The following is a 16931-nucleotide window of genomic DNA, read 5'->3' as shown; positions in this document are numbered from 1 at the left end:
CCTCACAAACTATTCTCTCGTATAGACCACCTTCTTATTAACATTAGTTCCTCACCCCTCATCCTCAATTCTCTAATCATACCATGTTCCTGATCAGACCATGATGCTGTCATGATGACCTTCTCATCACTGGTCCCATGACCTAATCACTGAAATTGGTATATAAATGACCGTTTACTAACCAATCCCAAATATAGACAAGACATAGAAAACGCTATACAAGACTATCTTACAAACAATAAACCCACGGTTACGTAACCTTTGACACTATGGGAAGCACTTAAACCATCCATCAGAGGGGTTTGTATTAGCCAAGCATCATATCATCGAAAACTAAAGAAACAACTTCATGAACAACTAGATGAAGCCTTTTATAAGGCTTCGGAGAATTTTCAAAATTCACCCTCTCAACAAAATAAACTAATATACAATAAAGCTAGATTAGAACTTGATCTATTCCTAACAGACTCTGCTGAGAAGATTCTCCATAAATCTGCACACACTTTCTACATGAAAGCCAATAAGCCGACTACATTCTTGGCCAGTAACCCTCAAAAAATTCTCCATAAATTTTGCAGAGGACTTGCTGACTTGTACCGAGCAATAAATTTGACCAAGCAAAATTTGATACCCTTCTTTCTTCCATTCAATTTCCCTCCCTCTCTGTTACTCAAAAAGAAACTCTTGATAAACCAATTTCAGACTTTGAAGTCCGCACAGCAATAAAAACATTAAAAATTTACAAACGTCCAGGCCCCGACAGTTTTTCAGCAACATACTATATAAAATCTTTGCAGCTATACTATCCACCCTCATGGTAGAAGCCTTTAACTCCCTCCTTTTAAACCATTCCTTCCGTACTGAATCCTTATTAGCATCCGTCGCCATGATTCCTAAACCAAATACTGATGCCACTTCCTGGTCTAATTATAGACCAATTTCAATACTTAATTTAGATATTAAAATTCTGGCCAAGATCCTCTCTAACCGTCTTAACCCAATTATAGGCTCCCTTATTCACAAAGATCAGACTGGGTTTATTCCCTCCAAACAAGCAGGTGACAACATCCGCCGTGCTACCCTTTTAGCTCACATTGCAAGAACCCACTGCATACCTACCTGCTTGCTCTACATTGACATAAGAAAGGCTTTTGAATCTCTTTCTTGGCCTTATCTCAACTCTATTCTATGCCGATGGGGATTTGGAACACACTTTCTACGTTGGATCTCCTCTCTTTATCAAAACCCAAAAGCATATGTCTCATATTCAGGATACCGTTCTGACCCCTTCGTTGTTGAAAGAAGAACCAGGCAGGGATGCCCCCTTTCCCCTCTCCTATTTGCCTTGGCAATTGAACCTCTTGCACAGGTAATACGCTCCAACACGAATATTAAAGGCATTGAATTAGGAGGTCATCAACACAAACTATGCATGTTTGCTGACGATGTTCTAATATTCCTCACCTCATCCTTAATTTCAACTCCAAACCTCATTGACACCCTAACCAAATTTGAATCAATATCCGGTCTCAAAAAAAATCCTCATAAGTCCAAAGCTTTAAACATTTCTATTCCACCTGACCTGCAGACACAATTACAAGACTCCCTCCCATTCATTTGGTCAACAACACAAATTACATATCTTGGTATCACATTTACAGCAAATCCAACAAATCTACATGCGGCAAACTAACCTTCCATGCTAAATTACCTCACGACCCTAATGAAAAGGTCTTCTCTCCCATTAGCATGGATGGGTAGAATTGCTGTAATCAAAATGTCAATACTGCCTAAGATTTTATATCTTTTCAGAGTTCTCCCGATACAGGTCCTGGCATATTTCCTACGAATCCTACAGAGAAAAGTTTCCCAATTAATTTGGCGAAAACTTAAGCCCCGCCTACCACAATCTACCTTATACACTCCCCGCATCCATGGTAGATTGAGTGTTCCTAACTTCTCTAAATATTATTATGCTGCTCAATTAGCTCTATTACCTAAATACCACTAAATAAATTCCTCTTTGGGTCGCAATTGAATCAGTGGAATGTGATCTTTTATCTACAGCAAATCTTCTTTGGCTTCCACCGGCACAATGCCGGACAATTACAAACCCTATTACTAAACATAGCCTTTCAATTTGGAACAGACTAAGAGCTTGTTTCGGTCTCCAATCTAAACATAATCCCCTTCTTTCCTTCCTCAACAACCCTTCCTTCTATCCAACCTGGACTTCTCCATCCTCTTTCACAGCATGGTCAAATGCAGAACTAATACGTCCTCATCATTTTTATAAATCCACTACTATCAAATCCTTTTGCAACATTACAAGAAACACATGCATTACCCCAGAAAAAAAAACCTTCAGATACTTACAAATGAAACAATTTCTAATCCAAAACACTCCCCTAGATTCATCTACCCCAAGCTTTACAATCTTTGAACAAGCTTGCAAATCTGACTCTCATAGGTGTGGACTCAATTCAGATTTGTACACTTGGGAAACTGATCTAAACCTCCAACCAGACACACTAAACTGGGCTCACATCTGGCAGGCTACTAAATCTGCTACACCAAATATAATAGCCCTAGAGACTAACTACGAGGTACTTACCATATGATACCTAGTACCTGCTAGGATATCAAAATTCCTCCCCCAATACCCTGCTAACTGCTTCCGAGGCTGTACCGATCCGGGTACACATTTACACATATGGCAGGATTGTCCCATAGTCAGTGTTTTTTGGTCCAAAATATTCAACATTCTCACTACCATGTTCAAAAGCACAATACTGCCCGACCCAACGGTAGCTATCCTGAATAACAAGCCGCAAATCATAACTCACCGCCAATTCAAACGTCTTCTCTTCGTAACCACGGCTGCAAAACAAACTATTGCAAAAGCCTGGAAAACATCCACATTATGCTTGGTATCAGTCAAACACCGTGTAACACAAGCAATGATTCATGCCAAAATAGAGGCGATCTTATTAAATAAAGTATCCATGTTTGAATCATTATGGCTTCCATGGATAGAACACCACCTACCACCTGGTCTTGATCACTCACTTATACTTTCCTGAGGATACTTGCCAATCTCACATATTACCACATGTGTATCAATCCAAACTCACTAACATACCGTTCTTTTCTGGAGTAATCTCCCCTCCTGCTTCCTTTATACATACCTCCCTATTCACTCCTTCCTGCATATATGAATCCAAGCTACTCAACCAGCTTCATATTTTTAACAATATTAATACAAAGGAGACACCTGGGATGGTCCGTTTATTCACCCTTCTTCCCGGGAATAACCAAGCCACATGGATGGATCTTGGTCCTGGATTTGATACCTTACCTTCCCCCACTATCCCGTAGATAACTATTCCCTCGCTCTATAAGATATTGTGTCTCCTCCAACCCTGAGTCTGGATGTTAGAATTCATACTTTGTACTTAATTTATCTCACAATATTATACATATTTGCCTTAATTAGAGAAATATTTTCAAATGATATTTCGAGTTATATATTCATATGAAAATATATACTTTCTGTTAAGCTATTGAGAAGCCTTGTATTCTACATTTGTACATCTTGTTTACCTACAAACTTCTTGTATGATACCTTGTATTGTGTTTTCCTCAATAAAATATTTGAACTAGATATAGTCCTCCTCCTTTTCTCCCAATGGCCCTGCATTCACAAATCACTGTGTAAATATAATTGTTTGTGTGTCTTACATGCGATCATATGACTGGAAAGCTCTCTGTAATGTGAAGGGCCAACAATGGGGATGGATTAGATAGAGCAAGGACGTCACCCTTCGGTATTCACTGCTCTATCTGTTGTTGAGATGAAGTCTCCTCTCACCAACCACAGCAGCCGCGCCAGAAAGGAAGGGGACATGAAGTTTTAAGGTCATGTGATTGCACGTTAAAAAAAAAAATTGCTGTTTACGCAGTAATTTGTGACGAAGGGCCAAGGGAAAAATTTGGGAGTGAATATTTAAATGTCAGTTTGTTAAGCATTTCCTTTTACTTTACATAAAAAGGGAGTGTGGGATTTTAAATGAGGCAATTGACTTGTGGAGGTAGAGTATATAGTATTATTTTTTATTTGTAACAATAGTTAAAAAGTATTTTCATATATATACGTGCACAATGGCATAAACATAATGGATACATATACATTAGCTTGGCAGCACATAAAAGATAGCAAATGTTAATAAATATACTACAAGAGGTTTCATATTGGCGGGCATTAGTACATCATATGCAAAAGAGCTGCTATAAGATAGGTACACATACACATTGATAATTACATAGTACTCAATGAATTTTGGATGTATAAAAAGTATATATGGGCCAGTAGTAAGCCAGAAGTAATGAGCCAGACTTGTCTAAGCACCCCATGGAAACTCAATGCGTTTCATGGCTACATGCCATTCATCAGGAGTTGGGTACAGAAGTAAACTGTAAATATGAATAAATATGTAATGTTAGCAAATATGTTCTACCCCTTTAAAGGGAGAAAAGACCTCATGGGGAAAGAGAGATCTCTATGCTCACAGGTCGGCTGGAGCACTGTGCTTGGCTGGCATTGAGGAGCATGGGACCCCAAATGGTTGTCTGTTCCGGAGCTGAGGGCAGGAACCCCACCCCAGCCAAGAAAACCTCCACATAGCATGCCCGATTGCTGCGACACATTCCACATGTGTGGGGATGATTGTAAGTGTGGTGTTCTGAAAAAAAATGTATGAAAATGAAAAAAATATGTGTAAAAACAGTGAAAAAAAGTGGAAAAAATGTGAAAAGTGAAAAAACATGATGAGTGTTTGAGAGAGAAAAAAAAAAATTATAAAAATGTTACTTTAAAACATTTTTTATCAGGATCCTCATGGGCGGCATCTGTGGGGTACTGAGCCAAATAGACCATCCAGCCAGGCCAAAACTTTCCATGGAGTCATTAAAAAAGAATGGCTTGCCGTCATTGGCTGAGAATAACAGTATATCAAGCCCCCTTCACCAGTGAAAGACACCCTCTGTTTCTGGACCTCTGCAGAAAGTTAAGGCTAGATGTCCCTTCAGTTCCCATTGAGTTGGTGTTCCCTTTTAAGGCAAGATGATTAGAAAATTTGTATTAAAGGTGTAGGGCGTGCCCCTGATGGTGCTGTCTGGGGTATGTATGGTGGGCCCCTTTTATGATGAATGCAGCAAATGCGTTTAAATCAGACAAGCAAAGACATTGTAGCAGAACACCTACATGAGAGGCGTCCTCTGATTTTCCAGGAAGGCCAACAAAACCTAGGCTATTGCAACTCAGCCTAATTCCAAGATCAGCTAGTTTAAGCTTAATAGCCAGTTCTTTTGTGAACTCCGTAGAGAATGCAGTGAGAGGAGAAACAGTATGTTCAAGAGCGCTAATTCGCTCTTCTGCAGCCACAATATGTTCTCTGAGGGTCTAGATGTCTTGTCTAAGGAGAGAGGAAAGTCTCTGTGTATGGCTTTAATCTTATGTAGTCAGGGGGGCCTTTAAAGTCTGCAGTTGTGTCTATGATCTGGAGAAGTGTATGTTCTGACTGTGTTCCAGTCTTGCTTACCTCTGCCTAGAGTCTGAAAGCAATTTAGGCCGGATGAGAGAGTTTTCAGCCTGTGAGTCCATGAGAGCAATTTGCTTCAGTGCTGCGGATTGGACAGTGAGGTCTGAGTGCTTTGATCCCAGCTGGAATATAAATGCACATGCTCCATCGCTATCTTGCTCAGTGTTTTTTTTATGGCCACTGAAGGCTGTCTCATTAGTCAGATTTTTCACCATAACATCGCTATTGGAGACCATCCTGAGGGCGCTGTGCCGCTGGGAATCAGTGAACTGATATCCCTGGATGGTCTGTAGGATGTGGTGGAGACAGTGGAACTAACATCTCTCCCAGTTCGCCATTGAGCCACAGCGCTGCTTAAAGTGGCGTTCCACCCAAAAAAAAAAAAAACTACATGAAAAATCCTAAAAAAAAATACAAAAAAACATTTGGATATTTTTTTTTTTTTACTTACCTCTAAATGCCTGTTGCTAGGGGGTCCCTCGTAGTCTGCCTCTTCCAGTGCCTGGGCTGGTGACATCACTTCCCCCTCGGCACAGGAAGGGCTCAGCTCTGCTCCCTCCCTCCTGTCAATCATCAGGGACCCATTACAGGTCCCAGGGGATTGAGCGGCCAATCACGGCGCGCGGCTCGCGCATGCGCAGTGGGTGCCAAGCTGTGAAGCCACAGCCCGGCGCCCACAGTTGCAATGCCGGCACCGCTGAACGGAGGGGGAGACGAGCGGGGCTTCGATCCCCTGCATCGCTGGACCCTGGGACAGGTAAGTGTCCAATTAAAAGTCGGCAGCTGCAGTATTTGTGGCTGCTGACTTTTTTTATTTATTTTTTTTTTTTTGACTGGACCTCGGGTGGAACTCCTCTTTAATCATTTTTTTTAATTGTATTATTATGTATTGAATAATTGAAGTCTGCCTCACTGTTCGCATCTCTGTGAAAATTTGACTGAGTACCACATAGTCTTAGTGTTGCTATTTTACCTTTTTGTAAATGTCCATTTTTGTGCTTTGTGGCAGGTGGCTTCCGAATGGCTGCATCAAGAAAATCTACGTCTGGGAGAACTAAGGCTGCAATGTCTGTCCTCCTCGGGAACGATGTGTGTTGATAGTTCATTGGCCTTTTCCATTTGTCTCAAGACTTGCACTCTTGATGACCTCAGGGAAGGTGTTACTAAAGCCACATCCAGGTTTGTCATTCTCATCCTTTGTTCCAAAAAAAGTTGCCTTTAGTCAATGTAATTGATTAACTCAGACCAGTTTTTTCACAATCTTTGATTTTGATCACTTCTGCTTTTTGACAGCTTAACCACTTAAGTACTGAGCGTCTTTTTTACACTTGTTGTTTACAAGTTAAAATATTTTTTTTTTTTTTGCTTGAAAATTACTTAAAACCCCAAAACATTCTAAATATTTTTTTTCTAACACCCTAGAGAATAAAATGGCGGTCATTGCAATACTTTCTGCCACACCGTATTTGCGCAGCGGTCTTACAAGCGCACTTTTTTTGGAAAAAATACACAGAGAAGGTCTAGGGCTAGATTTATTGCTCTAGTTCTACCGATACCTCACGTGTGGTGTGAACACAGTTTTCATATGTGTTCGCTTCTGCGCACAATCTCGTCCAGGCACTTTAACATTTTTTTATTTATTTTTTCTTATTTATTTTACTTTTATTTTTTATTTTGGCACTGTTTTTTTAAAAAAAAAAAAAATTTGGGTCACGTTTATTCCTATTACGAGGAATGTAAACATCCCTTGTAATAGAAAAAAAACATGACAGGACCTCTTAAATATGAGATCTGAGGTCAAAAAGACCTCAGATCTCATATTTACACTAAAATGCAATAAAAAAAAAAAATTCTCCTTTAAAAGCTATGGGCGGAAGTGACGTTTGACATTGCTTCCGCCTTCTGATGCCATGGAGCCGAGCAGGGGCCATCTTCCCCTCAGTCGGCAGCCAGGCATCCACGAGAGAGGACGCGATCATCTCCGCCGCTTCCGGAGCGCAGCGGGACGGACGTGGGCACCTCTCCCGCCGCTGATAAAAGTGATCTTGCGTCAAATCCGCAGCGGAGACCACTTTTACCTTAAAGAGAAACTCACGGCATTCCCAAAAATACCGGGGTTATGGCAGCTAGCTGCTGCCATAACCCCGGTATTTAGCGTCAAAGTACTGATGTACAGGTTAGTCGTTTTGCGTGAAGTGGTTAAATTAGAAATTCCTTGGTTTACTTGCTTTTTGGGTATACTTATAACTAAACTTGTGAATGTAGTATTTTCATGTAACATTCGTTGTCACTACGGGGTAAACAAAGCTGACCAGGCAATGCCAACTAAATGTTGTGGTAGTGCATAGAGTCACCTGAGTAGATCACAGTGACCTACAGATATTACTGTAAAAGTAAACATATCTGCATTTCAACTGTATACAGTAGATCATAGATTATAGAACACACTATATCTATGGGTCTAGTGCGGGGGTCAGCAACCAGTAGATCGCGGCCAGGTAGACTGCACTTAGCCATAGGCTTCTATTAGATCCTTTTGGGTTTGGGGCACTTCCTAAAAGCACACCAAAACTCCAGAACACAGGAGTTTTAGAGTGCTTTTAGAAAGCGCACCACACCTGCAGGATATAATAGAGGTCTATGACAAAGCACAGCTAACCTAGGAAAGTTGCAGAAGCACTGCGCTGCACCCATGGTACAGGTAAACCTCAATGCATCAGCGCGAAAGCAGACTTATGAGGGGGCTTAAAACAGTGGATTAATTTACATTTGCAGTTTGGGGGGTGGTAAAACCCCATAGTTAAAAAGAGTTTTTACCGCCTCTGCCCCAACTGCACCCTCTTTATCTGCAGTGGCTAGGGGTGTACACATGTTGCAGATGCAGCAGGAATTATAAGCTCTGTCATGGTTGGTGTGTAGTACCTGCCAAGCATGACCTATTCAAGTGAATGAGACCGCTCTGCAAGTGTCCTCCAACCTTGTGCAGTACAGCAAATGAGGGCTTAAAGCAGGCAGCATTGTGTTGCTTTCTTACCACCTGCCCTAATCAATGGGGCCCCACAGAAGCTCGCAATTGGGGGGGGGGGGGGGGTGGCGGGGCACTTGCAGAGTGGCCCAATTTACTTGAATTGGTCGCGATTGGGAGGAGATAGCACCCACTAAAAACAGGGGGTTTAATTTCTGCTGCGGCATGTGTACACCTTTTGTCTGCTGCTCCAGCAGCTAAAGGGGGTAGGAATTGGGGGTTGTAAAACCCAGACTCAGCAGCAGGATTTTACCACCCCCCAGCTTTAAGTGTGAACGAGCCCTAAGGGTGCTGCTGTCGAATGCAACTAAGGGCTCATTCATAAGTGTAGCAGGCTCTGCTCCTCCTCTGAAAAGCGATCCGAGTGTATTTGACAGGTGATGAGAAGGTGATATGTTTCCCCATCATCACCTGATTTAAACCCATTATTGCCGTGCAATCCACACGATTGCAACATGTTAGTATGGCAATTCGAGGTCTAAATCAGGTGTGAGGAGGCGACACTGTGCCCGGTGATCTTTGACTTCTCCAATGTTGTTCGGGTAGATTTCCACACCTTTAAGGTTGCCTCAGCCTGGTTTAGTGTGTTTGCTCTAAGGAGAACATAACACAAGCAAAATGTATTCTCTTATATTTCAAAATACATTTGTGAAATAGACAGTACCAATGAAATCTCTTTTTTAATAGCATTTTCTTGTGGCTGGGCAGTCATGTAAAAATAATATTTTCTTTACTAGAATGATTGACCAAAAAGATTCCTGCAACTCAAGCAATATGATTGATATAGTCTACAAACAAAACCGTCAGGAGCGCTCAATCTCCGCCATCATGGAGAAGCTGTATGTTTGTGCCAGTGTGGAATTCTTGATGACTGTTGGTGATTTCTTCATTAAGGCTATGCCTCAGACTCCAAGCACAGATAAACATTTTCAAAGCCAACCCAAACAATCCACTCCCACCAAGACGAAAACAAAGAAACGAGGTAGGTTTTGTGGCCATCAATTGTGAATAATTGTAGAATGTAGTATTACTTATTTTATTGTTTCATTTAAAGCGGAGTTCCAGTCATTTGTGTGTTTATTAAAAGTCAGCAGCTACAAAAACAGTAGCTGTTGACTTTTAATAAACACACTTACCTGTCCCGCAATCCAGCGGTGCACTCACCCCAGCAGTTTTCCTCCTCTCTCCTCCCTCAGCGGCGCTGGCATCTCTACTATGGGCACCTGGCCATGACAGCTTGCGGCTTCACAGCCAGGTGTCCACTGTGCATGCGCGAGCGGCGCTGCGCTCTGTGATTGGTCCCAAAGTCTTCTAGGACCTGTCCTGTGTCCCTGAAGACTTCGGGAGGGAAGGGGAGGGGGAAGGAGAGCTTCCGGTTGCCTAAAGCGACCGGAACGGAAGTGGCTGCAGGGAAACCTGTCAAAATTGGGTACCTGCGCCTCCCCCAAAAGCTCAGTTTCACCATCAGGAGCTGGCGAGGAGGCCTTAACCCTTTCATGACTAAGCCTATTTTTGAAATTTGGTGTTTACAAGTTAAAATCCGTATTTTTTGCTAGAAAATTACTTAGAACCCCCAAACATTATATATATATTTTTAGAAGAGAGTCTAAAGAATAAAATGGCGATTGTTGCAATATTTTTTATCACACGGTATTTGTGCAGCGGTGTTTTAAACGCAAATTTTTGGAAAAGTGACACTTTCATGAATTTTAAAAAATCCAAACAGTAAAGTTACCCCAATTTTTTTGTATAATGTGAAAGATGATGTTACGCCGAGTAAATAGATACCAAACATGTCACCCTTTATAATTGCACGCACTCGTGGAATGGCGACGAACTACGGTACCTATGAATTTCCATAGGTGACGCTTTAAAAATTTTTTACGGTTACCAGGTTTGAGCTACAGAGGAGGTCTAGGGCTAGAATTATTGCTCTCGCTCTGACGATCGCGGCGATACCTCACATGTGTGGTTTGAACACCGTTTACATATGCGGGCGCGACTTCCGTATGCGTTTTCTTCGCTGCGCGAGCTCGCGGGGACGGGGGCGCTTTAAAAATTTTTTTTTTTTTTTTTTATTTATTTTATTTATTTTTGTACTTTTATAAATTGTGTTTAAAAAATTTTTTTTTTTTTTTACTTTTATTGCTGTCACAAGCAATGTAAACATCCCTTGTGACAGTAATATGTGGTGACAGGTACTCTTTATGGAGGGATGGGGGGTCTAAAAGACCCCCCATCCCTCCTTTACAGTTCAAAGTATTCAGATCGCCGAAAACGGCGATTCTGAATACTGTGTACTTTTTAAAATTCGGCGCCATTGGCAGCCGAGTAAACGGGAAGTGACGTCATGACGTCGCTTCCGCGTTTACAATTAGAAGGCTGGAACGAAGCCGCTCACAGCTTCGTTCCAGCCCGCCCCCAGCCGCCGGAGATTCCCGAATGGACACCAGGCCTCCCGATCGCACGGGAGGGCCGGTAACAGCGGCGGGAGGCGGCGGGAGGGGGGGGATGTGCCCTCCCGCTCCTCCGGTATAACAGCCGAGCGGCTTTTAGCCGCATCGGTTGTTATATTCGGGTAGCCGATCGCCCGCTGAAAACAACGGTACCGGGATGATGCCTGCAGCTGCGGGCATCATCCCGGTATAACCCCGGAAAGCCGAGGACGCATATGTGCGTTCGGTCGGCGGGAAGGGGTTAATGTGTAAGTTCCACTTTTGGGTGGAACTCTGCTTTAATACTCTTCTTTTATTTTTCCAATTTTTTTTTTCCTGATGCAGTTTTTTTTTTTGCCATATTTTTTGTTTAAGAAAGGGCTACATTCCATACATCAAACACCAAGATGTAGTACAAATCCTACTCAGCAGGAAGAACATATTTACAGATCCCTTAGGTTGTACTTATGAAAACGATTGGTGCAGAAACCACTATACATGGTCACAAAGTAATTACAACCTCCAGCAAATAAAAATGTGTTCTAGATGTTCCGATGACACTCAACATTTTAACCAGAAGCAAAAGGTACTTAACTGAGAGAGGTTTCACAGAATAATTGGGGGAGTTAGGGAAAGAGTAAAGGGGAAAGATAGGTCTATAATGAGAGCACGGCCTGCCCTTCGGGGTGGATCGATCCGCCACTGTTGTTAATGGAAGAGATAGGGAAGAAAAGAGGGGGGTACGGGAAGGGAATAAGATGATAGACCAGTGGGGGAAAGAAGTGTATTGTGTGGCAGATGGAAGTCAAGATCTAGTCCCATCTACAGGCAGGTGTGAATATGGGCCAAGGTACTATCCCACTGTGTCTTCCACCACAACTCTGACACGTTAAAACAAAGTAGGAGTAGATTAACCCAGGTCAAGGCCAAGGAAACAATTGTTCATAACCATCAGTTGCAATCATTTTATTGGTTATAACAACAGTGATGCCCATGCAGGGGCTTGAACATCTGACAGAAGTCACCAACAAATACGTGCCTACAGTGCCTTGAAAAAATATTCATACCCCTTGAAATTTTCCACATTTTGTCATGTTACAACCAAAAGCGTAAATGTATTTTATGTATTTTATTGGGATTTTATGTGATGGACCAAAACAAAGTGGCACATAATTGTGAAATGGAAGGAAAATGATAAATGGTTTTCAGATATTTATTTGTAAAAAATTTTGAAAAGTGTGGCGTGCATTTGTATTCAGCCCCCGAGTCACCACTTTGTAGAACCACCTTTCGCTGCAATACAGTTGCGAGTCTTTTTGGGTATATCTCTACCAGCTTTGCACATCTAGAGTGAAATTTTTCCCATTCTTCTTTGCCAAAGCTGTGTCAGATTGGATGGAGAGCGTCTGTGAACAGCAATTTTCAAGTCTTGCCACAGATTCACAATTAGGCCCCATGTACACTGGACGCTGAGGCAAATTCCTCTGAACGAAATTTTTTGACACCTTGAAACCTGCGTTTAAAACGCCCGTTTAGCCGCGTTTGCATGCTGCGTTTAGCCGCGTTTGCGTCTAGAAGCGTTTATTACCCTCCCCAAGCTCAAAAAACATTGTAGTTAGCTGGTATTTCAGCCATTTTGACCAGAGTGAGTAGCAGCAACAGAGAGAGCAGTTGTATTTGCCTCTATTTCTGTGCTTTTTTTTGCAATGGATCCCATAATGAGCATATGTGAGGAAATGCTCCTGACATTGCTCTTGATGAGGCTAGAACAAGGTAGAAAATTGCGTGAGAGGTCTAGAGTCAGAGTTTGTCGCTATTGGACCCATCCTTTGATTGCACAGTGAATGTCAGCAGGATATTTTGTAAACATGTACGTACAGCTGCGTACCTACCCTGACAAACGTTTTAATTTCACACACATGTCCATTACCACATTTGACCTTCTACTTGAAAAAGTACGACCCAGTCTGACATGGACACCAATTTGGATACAGCAATGCCAGTGGTTTATTGCATTGCATCAAGGGCTATATATGGTTTATGAATCATCGCAAGTAATTAAAACATTTTTAACTATATTTTTTTATGTTTTTTTTTTTTTTTTTTTTTTTTACAATCTTTATTTATCAAAACATTTTTATAACACATTATAAAACATATACACATCCAAATCATAAAATAATTCTATTATTCTATATCAGAACATTATTCAAATTTCTTTTCCTTTTTAGTTATTTATGTTATTAGATCAGGGATGTGAAACCCATATATTAAACCTACCCCCCACCCACATCCTCTCACTCATACCCATTCATACTGACAGACAACAACAACAACAACAAAAAAAAAATTTTTCAAAAGAGGTCCCTACCTATTAAGTTCTTCAATATTTCTATATTTGTCCTCAGAAGTCTCGAAGAGGCTCTAAACTCCTCCCAACTAGCCCATATATTTAATATTTGTTCCTTCAACCCCTCTTCTATCATCATTCTTTCCTCCAGGGCACGCATCTCCGTCATCTCACACTCCCAATCCACAACAGACGGTGCCACTGTATTTTTCCATTTTCTTGCTATAACAGTTCGTGCCGCCGTCAGAAAATATTTCAAAATTCCTTTTTTTATATTCTTTAATGATCCTGGAATCATGGATAATACTGCCACCTGTATTTCTGAATATAGCTCGGTCCCGGTCAATGCTCTATAGATCTCGAATATTTTTTGCCAGAACGGTTGGATTTCTGAGCAATAGTACCAAGTATGTGACATTGTACCCTGAGCTACATGACACCTCCAACAAGTGTCTGCATTATCCGGGTTCATTTTATGTAAGTCTACAGGGCATCTATTCCATCTGGCTAAGATTTTATAATTTCTTTCCTGATGTTTAGCCGATATTGAAAGTTTGTGGGTCGCTATAATTGCCTTTTCCCACGCTTCCCTGGAAAATTCTATTCCTATCTCTAGTTCCCATTTTTTAACAAAGGGTAGCTCCTGACCTCTATTTTCTGAAATTAAATATTTATAAATCTTCGATAAGACATGGGTCTAAGTTCTTGCAGGAAAATTTTTATTAGATTTGTCAAAGGCCTATCTATTAAGGCCTCCCTTGTTAAAGATGCAATATACCGCTGGAGTAGCCCATTCTGCATCCATTTGTTTTTATGTTCTATCCCCAAGGTTTCCAATGGGAGGAGTCTATTCCCTTCCATTGTTTCAGCTATCCTAGTGTCCCCACTTCTTTTCCATCCGAGAAATGTTTTAGATTCTAGTGTCTGTGGAAACTCTGGATTACTGAACAATGGGGTCATAGGACCTCTATATGTAGATCCGATCCCTCTCTTAATTATATTATCCCAGGCTTTTAATGTTGATACCACTAGAGAGGGCATCTCACGTTCCGGCGGTCTTTGTTCTTTTTTAATCCAAGGTAAAGATTTTAATTTAAGGGCCGTAATCTCTTCTTCAAGCTTCACCCACTGTTTATTATCTCTATTGTGGAACCAATCCACTATTCTAGTTATCAGTATTGCTCTAAGATACATATCTATATCCAGAAGGGCAAGGCCCCCATCTTCTTTAGATTTATTTAACACTGTTCTTTTGATTCTGGGGGTCCTGCCTCCCCAGATAAATCTTCCTATTAATCTATGGATTTTTTCCAAGGTATTTGTTGAAGGGAAAATGGGTATTGCTTGTAGGATATATAATATTTTGGGCAGAATATCCATCTTAACTATACTTATTCTACCCATCCAGGAGAACATTCCCTTTTCATATTGTTGTAACGTTCTCATCGTTTTTTGCACCATTGGGACATAATTATACTCCTGTAATTTATCAAGATCAGTGGGGATACAAGTACCCAGATATTTAATTGCATTCTCTTGCCATTTGAAAGAAAGATCTTTTTTAAGGAGTTCTATCATGGTACTTTGTAGATTAATATTCAAAGCTTCAGATTTATTATAGATTACCTTGAAATTACTTAAAGTACCAAATCGTTTAAATTCAGATATCAAATTTGGTAATGATATTAATGGATTTGTAATATATAGTAGAATGTCATCTGCATATACTGACATCTTATACTCCATATCTCCTACTTTAATTCCCTGAATGTCTTTATTTTTTCGGATCGCTATTAATAAGTGCTCCATCACCAGTATATATAATATTGGGGATAGCGGGCAACCCTGTCGGGTTCCATTTGTTATAGGGACTACCTCCAACAGATCGCCATTTGCCTGTATCTTAGCTGTTGGGTTCTTATATAGGGCCATTATTTTATCCATACGTATAGGACCCAACCCCCACTGTACTAAGGTCTCTCGAAGGAAGCTCCATCCCACCCTGTCAAATGCTTTCTCAGCATCGATCGCTAATAGGCAGGATGGGATGGAGCTCCTCTGTGCATATTCCATTAATGTAAGTGTTTTTAGAGTATTATCTCTTGCTTCCCTTCCCCCTATAAAACCCACCTGATCTGAGTGTATGTGTACCGGCATTAAAGGGGCGAGTCTATTGGCAATTATTTTAGCATACAATCTCAGATCAATATTCGTTAGAGAGATTGGCCTATAATTTCCACATAAAGTATGATCCTTCTCTGGTTTGGGAATAAGTGAAATATAGGCCTGCATGCTTTGTGGAACAAAAGGCACCAATGTGGATATTGCGTTGAATGTCTGTTTCATAATGGGAATAAGTTCTTCTTTAAATATTTTATAGAATCTAGGGGTAAAGCCATCAGGGCCTGGACTTTTCCCAGGTACTAATGCATCTATTACATTTTGTATTTCAATCTCCGAGAAGTCCTGATCTAATTGTACCCTTTCTGTCAGAGCTAATACAGGAAGTGCTGTTTCTCTTACATAGTGATCGATATTTTGTTGGAATCCCTCCGAATCGCTATTTGTGACACAATTAGGAATGTTGTATAGTTTTGTGTAAAAGGTCTGAAACTCTTTCAATATTCCTTTTGGGTCGTATCTCATATCTCCTTTTTCTGATTTAATTTTAACGATGGGCAGTGTATTGCCCCGATGGCGCAGGGTCTTTGCGAGAAGTTTACCTGGTTTATTACCCTGTTGATAGTATAGGGCGCGGTTACTGTCTCTTATACGTAGAGTTTGCTCATTTATCAATGTTTTTAGTTCTGTTTTCATTTCCGTTAGCTCTATTAATATTTCACGCGTTGGATTGTGTTTATGTTGGGCTTCTATTTTGGGTATTTCTTTTAATAATTGAATCATTCTCTTGCCTTTTAATTTTTTCAATCTGGCCCCATGTTTTATGAAAAGCCCTCGAATTACACATTTTAATGTTTCCCACTTGTTCGCCAGAGATGTAGTATCCTCCCTGTGATCATGTAAGAAATCTGATATTGCCCTCTTTATTTCTGTAACACGTCTCATCATACAGCAGATTATCATTAAGCTTCCAATTCCCTTTACTATTTTTGCTCTTAAGTGGGTCTAGTACCAAGAACACTGGCGCATGATCTGACCATAACAAACTACCTATCTCTGTGGATAAGGTTACCGCCATCCCCATCTGGTTTATCAGAAAAAAAATCCAGTCTGTGGTATGTCCCATGGACTTTTGAGTAAAATGTGAAATCTTTTTCTGTTGGGTGTAAAGCCCTCCACATATCGATCAGCTGATATTTAGCCATCGTTTCTAAAAAGTTTTTTTTCCTCCCTGCCCATTCGTATTAGTGAAGGTGCTGTAGTATCCATATCTTTATCAAGAACAAAGTTAAAATCTCCTCCGATTATTGTTATCCCCTCAGCTTTTTCCATAAGCTCTTTCAACATTTGTATTCCTACCTTATGTTGACCTTTATTAGGTAAATATACATTAATAAACG

The 16931-nt window shown here is 40.8% G+C and overlaps 1 protein-coding gene across 1 annotated transcript in view; it reads left to right on the top strand.

Moving 5' to 3' along the window:
* Positions 1 to 16931, top strand: part of VPS13C (vacuolar protein sorting 13 homolog C) — a 548274-nt gene that overhangs the window by 340536 nt on the left and 190807 nt on the right. Inside the window, exons 52-53 of the mRNA XM_073619118.1 lie at positions 6610 to 6779; positions 9363 to 9607. Coding sequence (XP_073475219.1) covers positions 6610 to 6779; positions 9363 to 9607 — 415 coding nt within the window. The remainder of the gene's footprint in view (positions 1 to 6609; positions 6780 to 9362; positions 9608 to 16931) is intronic.

This window comes from Aquarana catesbeiana, linkage group LG03 (genome assembly GCF_042186555.1).
Source record: "Aquarana catesbeiana isolate 2022-GZ linkage group LG03, ASM4218655v1, whole genome shotgun sequence".
Taxonomy (NCBI): Eukaryota; Metazoa; Chordata; class Amphibia; order Anura; family Ranidae; genus Aquarana; species Aquarana catesbeiana.
The sequence above is the reverse complement of the archived record's forward strand: the minus strand, read 5'-3'. Positions and strand labels throughout refer to the sequence as shown.